Source organism: Sorex araneus, chromosome 3 (assembly GCF_027595985.1).
Source record: "Sorex araneus isolate mSorAra2 chromosome 3, mSorAra2.pri, whole genome shotgun sequence".
In the NCBI taxonomy this organism is placed as follows: domain Eukaryota; kingdom Metazoa; phylum Chordata; class Mammalia; order Eulipotyphla; family Soricidae; genus Sorex; species Sorex araneus.
In genome coordinates, this window is record NC_073304.1 from 77,852,750 (window position 1) to 77,866,345 (window position 13,596).

The 13,596-nt window shown below is 37.7% G+C and overlaps 1 protein-coding gene and 1 pseudogene across 1 annotated transcript in view; both read right to left on the bottom strand.

The window, feature by feature from the left end:
• Window positions 1-8,073, bottom strand: part of LOC101543827 (olfactory receptor 4F6-like) — a 28,899-nt gene extending 20,826 nt beyond the window's left edge. Inside the window, exon 1 of the mRNA XM_012932964.2 lies at window positions 8,037-8,073. Coding sequence (XP_012788418.2) covers window positions 8,037-8,073 — 37 coding nt within the window. The remainder of the gene's footprint in view (window positions 1-8,036) is intronic.
• A 162-nt stretch (window positions 8,074-8,235) lies between these two features.
• LOC101544086 (olfactory receptor 4F15-like) lies at window positions 8,236-9,410 on the bottom strand (annotated as a pseudogene).
• Between the last annotated feature and the right edge of the window lie 4,186 nt (window positions 9,411-13,596).

Here is a 13,596-nt window from a genome sequence, read left to right on the forward strand (position 1 = left end):
AGTTATACAGTCAAAAGATGATAGTTTAGAAATTTGTTGATAAGGGTCTTTGCCTCTAGGGAGCTATTTATCTTGACCAGAGCAACTGAAGGACTTGAAAGTTCATAATAAGACATTAAGCAGAAAGAAGGAAACAAGCAAAGAATTTTGCTTTATATCTCAAAGATAAAATAGCTCAGAGCTATTTTATTGGACCTTTTGTAAATACTATAATTATCCACTAGAAATTTTATCTCTAAAAATAAATTGTCTTGATCATCTCTAAAAACTGTAACATGCTCAATGTTTATACAGTTCAGACAGTAGAACAAATATATACAGTACTTCATTTAAATACAACCATATATTGTGAATTACTATAGAACTAAGATATGTTCTGGAAGGGAATTCCTGCCTCCAACTCCTAGCTCCAGACCAACAAGCCAAATCAAATCCTAAAGTCAGAGTCCATCAAAATTCTTTTAGGGACCATAATCAGGAACAAAGTTCCTGATAAGACTAAATGGAGACCATCTGAAGTCAAAGCTCTTCCTTAACAACACCCTAGCAACATACTCTTATCTGCACAGACAGATTCTGGTGAGAAAAACTAGGAAAAGTCCCATAAAATCTGCTTTGCAAAAGCAAAAACCAGGCATTTGGGGTCACCATTTTGAAGTAATCCACCTTTCAAGTTGGGGTGCATAGTTCTTATCTTTGCATACTTTGCATACTCCATCATAGAGTCATTCACACATCCAAACTTGGAGTGTATAATTAATTACTTACATGCTTCAGTTTAGATCTCATTCTTTCAGATTTGCTGGATCTGTGGTTCAGATATAGTTGTGCAATGCCTTTACACTGCCATTGTGCCCAAGGTCCCTGCCCCCAGCCCCTGTTACCTTCCACCCTCCTCTTTTTACTTCCCCCACTTCAGTTTCTTTCCTTTCATATCCTTAGTTCCACAATCCAAGGGACCAGGTAATTAAGTGTCAGGGTAATGTTGGCCAAAAAATATGCTCATTTTATAAAGGAAAGGGTTTACTGTGGTCAGCCTCTATAATTAGCAAACTAGTTCTCTCAGAAGCCAATGAGGTACAAGACTATTCAGAGTCCTGAGTGTTTATTACTTTGCGTTAGAAGTTTGGGCACTGGGCAGGGGTAGTAAACAGATAGACCTTAGAGAGAGGAAATTCATGCTAAATTGTAAGCAGAGAACTCAGCTTGGCAGCATTAGGATCTTTCAGTATCTATTCAGCACTCCTAGGACAACTAGGGGAAAGAAGCTGACATCCAAAGAGCCAGGCCATCTGTTCCTATACAATAAATAATCTAATAGGTTTACCCAAAATGAGAGAGAGAGAGAGTTAAAAGAAATGTGCCTGCCACATGGGGGCAGGGGAGATATTGGGAACATTGGTGGTGGAGAATGGACACTGGTGGAGGGATGGGAACTCAATCATTGTATGACAGAAACATAAGCATGAAAATTTGTAAGTCTGTAACTGTACCTCATGGTGATTCATTAAAAAAATAATAATAAATAAATTTTTAAAAAATAAAAAATAACTCAATAGGTTTTTATCATGTATACTGTCATTCATTGTGATTTTCTGAGAACTCCAACCACATGCTACCCCCCAGAATTCCATGCCAAAAATTTTATCAAGATATTCTTAGGACTGAACAAATCATGAGTCCTCTGCACACATCAGTATAATCTATACTGTTGGCATTTTTCTTCTAGGAGAACCTAAAATTATCCTGAGGCTCCTCCATTAACACAGATTTTTCTTCAGTATTTTTCTTCATGCAATGTTTGTTTTATTTCATTTTTTTAAATCACTGTGAGTTGCAGGATTACCCAGGCAACCTTTGAATCCAGTATGAGTCAGTGGTCATTTACTGGCTTTCACCAGCATAATATGCATATGTGAACAATTATTTGTAAACCAGGTTGTGCTTTCTCCTGCCTAGAGAATTGATCATATAGAGCTTCCAGTGTCTGAGAAAACATTTGTAGTGAAAGAACAGAAGACCACAGTCTGAACCTACAAGTCATATAGAACTCCATTATAAAGCCTACTCATACAATCATGTAAGCCAGGAAAGAGTCATGTGACTTCCTGTGGGCTCCAGAATATTCAGAAAGGGTCATATGTGGAAATGTGAGCATGGGAAAACATTTGGGGCCAACCAATAGGTTTGGGGTCACAGGAGAGAAATAAGGTCCAAGGTGCCATTGTCAGAAGAACTGGGTAGGTTATTTATGCCTTCCAGACTAGTCTACTGAGTGTTTTCTTAATTTCAGCCAAAATTTCAAACTGGCAGTCTTATAAACTATCAAAAGAAAAATTTAATCAATAATTGCAATATGGTAATGCTATCTCCAAATTACAAAGAAATTCGCCAAAACCTGAGCCTCTTTCTCTGATGGACATTGCAAAGTACAAAAGTCATCAAAGAGATGCCCTAGTATGCCTCCAAAGCACTTAAAGATGATACTAATATGGAAGAGTTCTGAAATTTTTATTTATTTCATCATTGGGTATATATGTCTTACTAAAACATCTAAGAATACAAACTACTTCTAGCTCTCACAGTCTAATTATGACAGTATAGTAATGATGTCAGTATAGCAAGATGTCATTATAGTAATGACCAATGTAAACGTTGCACAAAACAAAACTTCAAGCACTCCTTTGATTATGGTAGAAGTGTAAAGGGAAGACTTAAAGGAAGAACAAGAAGTTTATTGTTTTAGAGGCCTATTTTTTAGCTGATGTAACTGTATCATTCCATAGATTCACAACCTTCTGAAAAAGCCCAAAAGCCCATTACAAATTGCAAACAGAAAGAGTGGCCTAGGGTCTTAAAGGAATATAGCTAATTAATATGACTGCTTCATGTACTCCTGCTATACCCACTTTCTCTCGCTTCTGTAACAATGCTTACTTTGATTCGTTTGCATGAGTGTACTGGGCACCAGGATGTAGGCCCAGTGAGCTAAACAAATTTTGCAGGTGTTTATAAAAGTGCTCAGAGCATCAGGATGAGGTTTTTCTTACAAAGGCCAGTGCTTCTGCTGTGAGGTTTCTGCTTTTGCCTAGCAGGACAGCCTGTTAGTTGGTGTCACTAAACTCCTCTCAGTTCTATTCTTTTATTTTTTGATCTGGTCTTTTGATCACATCCCTACAACAAAGTATCAAGGAAATTATTCTTAGAAATTCTGAGCTAGAGATCGGATAAAGCATGTTAAAGAGCATTCACTGTTAGAATTGATTCTATTTAGGACTGCACTCATTTGTGGAGTATAGAATAACATCACATGAGGCTGACACCCAAGGACAGTAGATACAAGGGCCAGGGTGATTGCCCATAGCTGGAAGATTGCTTCATGAGCACAGGGGAGAAGGCAGATGGAATGGATAAAGGATCACTAAGAAAATGATGGCTGGAGGAACCAGTTGGGATGGGAGATGCATGCCGAAAGCAGACAATGGACCAAACATGATGATCTCTCAGTGTCTGTGTTGCAAGCCATAATGCCCAAAAGTAGAAAGAGAGTATGGGGAATATTGTCTGCCATGGAGGCAGGGGGAGGATTGGAAAGGGGGGGGTATACCTGGGATATTGGTAGTGGGGAATGTGCACTGGTGGAGGGATGTGTGTTTGAACATTGTGAGATTGTAACCTATCTCACGGTGATTCAATAAAATTTTAAAAAAAATTTTTTTTGAAAAAAGTGAAAAAAATTGATTCTATTTGACTCTAGGGAATTAAGCAAGTTGTGGAAAAAGAAATTAGATAAAGTAAACATTCACCAAGTCTTCAGTCAAAAGTGGAGAGAATTTGGATAAACTTTCAGAATGGTGGCAAGCAAACTGTTCACCAGCCACTGACAGTAAGTTAGCAAAAGTAAGCATGGGGTTGGTTATGTTATTTCTTTTAGTCAATGACTCTTCAAAGATGGCAGATTGAAAGTTTTCTCACAAGATGAAAAATATAATTTTCTTCCTAGATGAAAAATATCATTGCCAAATGCTGGGGAGAGGAAAAATATCTGTCCCAAAGACTTCTGTAAGAGGGCATCTGGGTGGCAGAATACATAACATTGTACATAATATTGACCCAGAAGTCACATATATCTTGCTTCACTTGAATTCTAGAAACAGTTCTTTTAAGATTTGGCTGAATGTTTTCTCCATAAGAAAAGAGCTAATAAAAAGATTTACAACACCTGGTCCCAGTGTGAGTTCTTGACCCTATCAGTGGTTCTTAGATTCCTCCTCCTTTACAGTCTAGAATCTTTATTTGGCAACTCTTCTGGTTAGATGGCTCTGCCCATAAGATGACCTAAGCCTTCGTCATCCAGACACCAATTACAGTTTACAGTGTAAATTCCTATTTGCTGGTCTTGGCTATAGTATTTCTGCATTTATTATCAAATTAATATAAAGCATAAATTTATAAATGTATTCTTTTGTACATTTTATGACGAAGCTATATCAAATTCTTAGTTTTAAAAGAGAACAAAAAGAAAATTTACCAAATCAACATATCCACCAGGGATGATAGTTAAATGGTAGGGCACCAAGGTAAGTTCAAGGCCTTGGGTTTGTTCCCCAGTCATCACATGCACCACTGCCCCAAGTACCATTGGTGTAGTGCCTACAACAATAAAAATAAGAAAATGTTTTCAAAATAGTCACTGTGTCAGGGCTGGAATGATAGTACAGGGAATTTGCCTTGCGCACAGCAGACCTAAGTTCATTTCCCAGCATCCCATTGGTCTCCCAAGCACCACCAGTACTAATTCCTAGGCAGAACTAGGAGTAACTTTGAATACCAATGAGTATGTCCACTTAGAAAGAAATTAGACATAGTGTCAGAAATATAGTAGAGTACAAGGTGTCTGCTTGCATGTAGCTTACTCCAGTTTTATTCCTGGCACAGTGTAGTCCCTAAGCATTGACAGAGACAGCGTTAGAGGTGCCTGTGCATAACCAGAGCACAACAGAGACCAAATAGCAAGGCATTCTCAGACCCTTGCGTTGAGTAACTTGCTTGATTGGCTGAGAATGACTGGAAGTAGGCCCTAGTTCCCCTGAGGACCTCTTGGGAGGCCACAGTCACAATGATATACCTGTTACATTAAAAATTCTATCAAAGATACCACATTTGATATTGCATCTGCAATTAAGGCTACCACTAGACTGAATTTGCAATAGTACATTCTAATACTCTCGCATATGTCTGGTTTTTGAAGGAGCCACAATGGTGATGAAGCTATGATGGGGACTGCGCAGAAGGAAGAGAGCAGCGTGGAATGTTTTCAAGAGCATCGAAGAAGTGGTTAAGAGGACAAAGAACCTCTGATTCCGGGGGCATCTTTTCGACTCCAGTGTTCTTCCTGCACTAACATATGCCACAAAGACTTGGGCCTTATGAAAACAGGATGAGAACACTATTCGGGTATCCCAAAGAGGAATGGAAAGAGCTATGCTTGGAGTATCACGTTTCACTCAAGTGAGAGAAGGAATCAGGAGTTCTGACCTTCATCGAAGGTCAAGAATCAGAGACGCTGTTTCGTTTGCCAAGGTGTCAAAAATCAGATGGGTCGGACACATAATGCGATTCAGAGACAACCGCTGGACTAGAGCTGTTATCGACTGGATTCCAAGGGGTTTTCAATGACCACGTGGCTGCCCACCAATGAGATGGTCAGACTCCTTCGTCAAAACCCTGAATGAATGGTTTGAGGCTCTTTCTGTTACTGAAGCGAGCAGATACCATTGGGCTACACTAGCATGCAACAGGGACAAATGATTCGTGTAAATTCCTATATACTGGTGCCTGCTCAAGCAAATCGAAGATCAACGGGATGACAAGTGATACAAGTGATGATGGGGACTACTATTTATCTACAATTGTGGTACCTTCATTGTAAGTGCATTATAGTGCAAGAATTAAGTAGGAAAGGAACCATGGACCCATATTAAAAGAGTTGGACTCCAAGTTTATTCATAATATATCCTTAACATATTTAATGATTTTGTGTCTCAGTCAGACTTTTTTCTCTATAAAGTGAGAATTATTTTTATAGATTTTGTCCACTTTGTAATATTCAGGGTGGAGAATGTAATATAATACCAACAGTATAAAATCACAGCATATGTTGAATCAGTTTTTATCTTCCTGGGACCTGGGAAATGACCATCATAGTTCTACTGTCTTATGAATTATCTTAATTATTAGGTTTCTTTCTATTTCTTACTAATCCTGTTAAGTCACAACTGCACAGTTTCCCAAAAAAAAGAGGAAAGTCACACATATTTTATAAATACTTTATTTATTTTATTTGCTGAAATATTTAAAACTTCTCCTTCTGAGGGGCTGGAGGGATAGCACAGCGGGTAGGGCGTTTGCCTTACACACAGCTGACCCGGGTTCAATTCCCAGCATCCCATATTGTCCCCTGAACACCGCCAGGAGTGATTCCTGAGTGCATGAGCCAGGAGTAACCCCTGTGCCAGGTGTGACTCAAAAAAAAAAAAAACTTCTTCTGAAAAAGAGTAGACAATTTACCAATTTCTTTTTTCTCAAAGAAAAGGCAATATCATTTCATTGCATGTATTTAAAGGGACTTCAAGATAAAATATAATTTAATTAAAGGTCTCTCTAAAAACCCCCATAGATAGAAATATATATTATTTAATATTGATTTTTAAAAATATTTTCATAATTAAGTAATGATTTAAAGTTCAAATTTGGTAGAATCTTAACAAGAATATCTATGATATTAAGAAATGATAAATGCTAATTTTTCCCCCCTCTGGAGAAGGCTATGTGATGCTGCACTCCTGAAATTTTATAATATTGATATAATCAATGATAAATCAATAAATCAGTATACAATTAATTTTAAAAGTTGAGGGAAAAGAAGTCTCCAAGAATAAACTGAAAAAATAGAATATGATAATGAGGTCAAATACAAAATTGATTTGAAAGTAAAAGGGCACTGGAATGGTGACCAATGATAGTTTCTGATGCCATGTTTTCCCTGACAGTTTCTAACTGTATGCCCCTGTGCAAACTGCAGTCCCTCAATTTTGCTAACTGTGAGAACTGGAAATAATGATTGGACTTAGTGACTAATTCAACCTTTAATTTCTAAAATTTAACATTGGATTAACAATTTACTAAAATGTGAAGTTGTGGGGCCAAATAAAGAAGCAAAATATGTACCAACTGAGAAAATAAGAAACAAAAATTATAACAAAAGAATTAAAAATCAAGATAGGTAGTAAATAGGAGTAAGATATGAATGCATGAATTGTTTATTCAATAAATAATATGTCCAAAGAAAGAAATGACTAAGCATTTCTGATCACTTACATGGCCTACTACATGCTGATTATATTATTATTGCCATATAATTTGGGCTTTAACTTTTTAATGTGCTGAGGGTCAAAGAACATCATCATTTCTAATTTTCTGGTGAGATATTTAACTATTTAGTGCTACAGTTAATTTCTAGGTATCACTATCATCCCTTTGTTCATCGATTGCTCAAGCGGGCACCAGTAACGTTTCCATTTGTCCCTATCGGGTGCTAGTGTAACCTAACAGCATCTGCTCGCTCCAGGAACATTAAAAGCACATTATTGTTGTTACTGTTACAGTTTTTGGCATATCAAATACATCATGGGTTGCTTGCCAGGCTCTGCCATGCGGGCAGGAAATCGTTGGTAGTTTGCCAGGCTCTTCGAGAGGGACAGAGGCCTTTGGGGCGGCCTCTTATCATCCTTATGGATGTTCCCAGTTGGTTGGCTAGCATGTTGTAACAATCCCCTCGCTGACAAACATGTACTACCTGCATCTCTGGGCAGCACCTGGGACATCTGCAGCCTTAGGTTGATCTCCTTGAGATTGATGGAATGCACCCAGAGGTTGGTGAGCAGCTGAAAGAGCAAGAACCTGTCACAGAGGGTCGGTGCCAGGTCGAACACCCACTCTGAGACCCAGGTCACCCAATGGCCTGCGGGCATCACCTTGTAGTGGATGAGCCACTGCATGCACCACAGCCATGGCTCCATGCCCAACAGCGCTGAAACTTGGCCCAGCTGTGGTCCCTCCGTGCCCCTCCGACGCCACTCCATCTAGGTATATAAACATTAAGTATTTCTCTGAAACATTGCTGTGTCTTTTCTAGGAACAAGCTATAACTGCATAGCTTCATAGATAATCCATTTAGGAAATCTTCCTGTAATGCATAAAATGACTGTACAGACTGCTTATTGCCACTTTCATCTCTCTGTTCCTGAATGTGCAGATGACTGGATTCAGAAAAGGAGTAATAAACGCATCACAAATTGCAAGATATTTACCCAGGTGTGATGTGAGAGAAGGCCATGTGTAGATAAACATAATGGCCCAAAGAACAAAACCACATTAAAACTAGCTGACAAAGTGGGGAGGGTCTTGGATAAACCACCAAAAGAACATTTCCAGTGAGCAGACTAAAAATATAGGAAATGACCAACAGAACTAAACAACCCACAGAAATGAACCCCCTATTGATAGTGACCAAAAACTGCAGTTTGTGGGTATCTGTGCAGACAATCTGAGGAGCCAAGGAAGGTCACAATAAAAACTGTCTAATATATTAGGGCCACAAAAAGGCAAATCTACTACAAAAATTAATTTAACAAATGAATGGATGAGGCCAATTGTAAAAAACTAAAGAGTGCCGAGGGGCGAGTGTACTCGCGGGCTCTCCAGGCGGCTCTGTCTCACCACCCGCGTTCGGTGCTCTGGAACCGCAGTGTGTGGACTGGATCGGGACGGCCGGTGGTCAAGGACAGGCGAAGGAAGAACGAGGACCAAGCTGGTTGCTGATTAGTTACCGTTTATTCAATCTTCAAACTTTCTCATCTCCCGCACTCCCAGCTCCGGCCTCTCTCTGGATCTACTGCTCAACTCTGCTTCTCTCTGGCTTCTCTCCCTCCTCCTACCTGTCTCTCCCCGATCTCTCTCGGTGGATCTGGCCCTGTGGATCTGCCCCCGAAACAAGATACCAAACCAAAACCAAAGCCTTCTTTGGGCTGAAAGCACTCGGATTTACATCCCAAAGACCAGGCTGGGCTGCAGCAAGAAATCTACATGTCAATTACAAACTAGACAGCACCTGAAATTTACATCCCAAAGACTAGGCTAGCACCTTAGATCTGCGGGTCAAAGATCAGCTAGGTTTCTGTGACAAAACTCCAGAAAGCAGCTAGAAAAGAGGAAATATTCCAACAGCCAATGATCCAGGAGGTAACTAGAAAGTATAGACCCATTCGTGGGCTCATGATAGTCAGGTAATGGAGAGGCATACAAATAGCCACATATCTGTCAAAAGCCATTGCGATGAGCAGCACCATCTCATCGAAAATTGAACGTAATCAAAGTAAGCAAAGAGTAAAGTGAAAATCATCTGCCACACAGGCAGAGGGGGAGTAAGAGGGGGGTATGCTGGGGTTATTGGTGGTGGAACATGTGCACTGGTGAAGGAATGGGTGTTTGAGCATAGTATGACTGAGACTCGATCATAAAAGCCCTGTAACTGTTCTCACGATGACTCACTTAAAAACTAAAAAAAAAATAAATTAAAAAAAAAAAAGAATTCATAAGCCTCAAGAATACAACCTCTGACACCCTGGAATGATTGGTTCTATCCTTTGCCTTAGATATCAAGGTTAGTTTTCATGTTACCTATAAGAAGGAAAAAAAAACTTTCCACTCAATTATATGCCCACAAAAAAAGTTTCAGTCCATGAAATAGTGACATAGTAACATCTCATGGAGCTAAAACATCTGCATCATGTGCCTACTGGACAGTTAGTCAGAGGTGTCAGCTTTCAAAATTAATGCTACCAAATAATTTCATTTCTGAAATTATTTCCCTCTTAATTTCAGTATGACACAAATGGCTCCTATTTCCTTATACCTGGATTGTTTTACTTCAATAACATAATTTTGCTATAATAATAATTACAAGATCATCTTCAAATATCTTTGACTATGATATCTTGTGAATGGATTCAGTAGAGTCACCTCTTAATACCAGCATATCACTTTCAGAATCTCTTTCTAGGGTTTAGGAATGTAGATAAAATGACTGTAACAACATGCTTTGCATATGGAAGTTCTAGTTTCAATCCCTTGCACCACAAGGCCCCCCAAGAACCTCTGGGAGTGATGACCTCAATCACCAAACTAGGAGTAACCCCAAGTATCACCGGATATAGTTTCTCACATTTTTATCTATTTTATGTTACTCATATTAGAAACTCATTTCATCGTTTCAGCAGCTCTCTAATGTTTAGAATATTATCCCTATTTTATAGATGAGGAATTGAGGCACAAAGGTTAACTTGTTGCATAACTGCATTTTGGTTGTTATACTTTCCCCTCTCTCTCTTCCCTTTTTCTTTCCCTTTTCCCCATCTTTCTTTCCGTCACTCTCTTTCCCCCCTTCTTCTGTTTCTCACTTTCCCACCTCGTGCATGTCTTAAAGTTTTTTACTTTTTTTAAAGAAAGAGGAATTGAATTGAATTCCCCTTTCCCCTTTCTTTTAAAAAAAAAGTAAACAACTTTACAAGTTCAATTCCTCCACCCCTTTCGGAGAGCCCGGCAAGCTACTGAGAGTATCTCGCCCACATGGCAGAGCCTGGCAAGCTATCCGTGGCGTATTCGATATGCCAAAAACAGTAACAAGTCTCACAATGGAGATATTACTGGTGCCTGCTCGAGCAAATCGTGAAACGGGATGACAGTGATACAGTGATTGTTCAATAAGCTTTTAAGGTATTCTTTCGTTCAACTTTCACTTTCTTTCCTCATTCTCTTTTCTAACACACAACATCCAATTTTCAAAGTTTCAGTTCAAACATTCCCTCATTTGTGAAATGCAGGACTATCTGCCTTTGTTATGAGCATTGTCACTATGCCTGTCATGGTTATAAAAACTTCCATCTCCTGAATGGCTCCATCATGAGATACAACAACATTCACACAACTTCTTCTAGGGAAACATTTTTTGATCACTTTTAGTGAATTATAAAAAGTAATATAAGATAAATTATTCAAGGCCTCCTATAAGGGCAGGCTTGATGGGTAGTTGGGAAAATTGGAAATAATTGAGGTGGGAAGGTGCACTGGTGGTGGGATTGGTGTTGGAATATTGAATGTAATAAATCATGAAAGAATCTATAAAATACATTTTTAAGTAAATAAAGTGAAATTAATGCTAAAAATTATTTTTTAATTTTTAATAAAAATGTCATCTCTTCAAATTAAATGTAAGTGCCTGGGTAACTCATGCCTCAGTTCTATGAACAGCACCCACCTTCATTATAGTCACATTAGTGATTAATATTAATCACTACTTGCTTCACATTTGTTGAATGAAGAAATTTTTGGGACTAGAGAATAAATATATAATAATGAGAATATATCATCATGTAGGTAGGCTCGTATTAATAATGTTGTCATTCGCCCATCAATCAGTAGTTATCATAGGACCTTATTTTTCATACTAATTGCTTAACACAAAGTTAAACTACAAGCTACACAATATTTGCAAAAGAAATTGTCATCAAAAGAAATTATTTAATTATTTGACAGTCCCAATTATTAATTTGAAATAGTCAATAAAGGGCCCTTGATTATTTTTAAATTAAAATCTTGGCAGTGATCAGAGGAATATATGGGATTCTGGTTTATAAATTATTTGGGTTTTTAAATGATATTACCGGGACCATGTCTGAACAAGTAATGTAAACCAATGATAAGAAACTTAAAATAAACAGTCAAAAGTATCTTCTAAAGAGAAAAATAGTGGGGGTTTATGAGGGAAACTGGGGACAATGATGGTGGGAAATGCACACGGGTGTCAGGACATTATATGACTGAAACCCAATCATAAAGAACTTTGTAACTGTGTACCTCACTGTGCTTCAATAATAAATAAATAAAAATATTAGCATCATCTTTTTAAAAAGTATCTTCTTATACAAGCAGATATATAATATACTCCTGAATTAGCTTTATAGTTTACTCCTGAGTGGCACTCCCAATAAATTTTTGTTCACTAATTAAATAAATATTTTAAGTCACAATTCCAGGCATTGACAAGATTTCCTTTCTTTGTAGAATATAAATTCATGACTGAAAATAGAATTTAGGTTACTTTCAGATATAAAAGGATAAAAGTATAGAAGAAATGCTCTGAATCATCAAACACCTAGAGAGTCTCAAACACTCTACTTGCTTACTCAGTTTTCATCTTTCAGAAATCTCTCGATGTTCTTACTTCTTCCTTTATCTGAATTTTTACATATTTTATTTTTATCATACTATTTAATTTTTTAGTGATTCTCTAATAAGTATTCACCACTTTTATCTCTACCCACATATAAAATACTTGAGAAAGTTTTCATATATCATGGTTGTTTTTATTTACTTACTGAAAAGCAGCTCTATATGGTGCTGGAGCAAGATTATTTTTATCTTTTTTATTTAATCATTTGTCAAATATTTAGATAATATTTTTTAAATACTTAGATAATGCTTTGATATAAACATGCAAAATATATATATATATGTATATATATATATCAGGGCCAGAGAAGTAGTACAGCAGGTAAGGTATTTGCTTGCACATGACCAAGCCAGGTTTGATCCCCAGCATCCCATATGTTCCCCCAAGCACTGCCAGGAGTAACTCCTGAGAGAAGAGCCAGGAGTATCCCCTGAGAATTGCTATATGTAACCCCAAAATTAAAAAAATACCCACTAAAATATATGTATCAATAAAGTAATATAATAAAATAAGAAAGTTTGCATATAAGTGGATCAGCATGGAAAGTATCATGCTAAGTGAAATGAGTCAGAAAGAGAGAGACAGACATAGAAAGATTGCACTCATCTGTGGAATATAGAATAATAGACTATAAGACTAACACCCAAGAATAGTAGAAATAAGTACAAGGAGGTTGTCTCCATGGCTTGGAGGCTGGTCTCTCATTCTGGGCAACTCAGAGAAGGGAACACCAAGTAAAATGTTGTTGGAGGTCATGTGGGGGAAAGAAGATGCGGGCCAAATATAGACTAGAGACTGAACACAATGGCCACTCAACACCTTTATTTCAAACCACAACACCTAATCAGAGAGAGAGAACAAAAGCGAATACCCTGCCATAGTGGCAGTGTGGGGTGGGGGGAGACGGGACTGGGGAGTGGGGGAGGGATGTTGGGTTTACTGGTGGTGGAGAATGGGCACTGGTGAAGGGATGGGTTATCAAACTTTGTAAGGGAGAAACATGAGCACAAAAATGTATAAATCTGTAACTGTACACTCACGTTGACTCACTAATTAAAAATAAACTATTAATTTTTTAAAAAGAAATTAAACATATAATAAGTAGAACTCAGGATACAGGAAAAATTTTAAAGAAGAAATGTGTGAATAAATTTATGACTTATAACAAAACTCTTATGTCATGAACTATAACCTCACTATTGAAGATTCCTTAATTATAGGCAGGAAATAAAAGCAAAGAAATT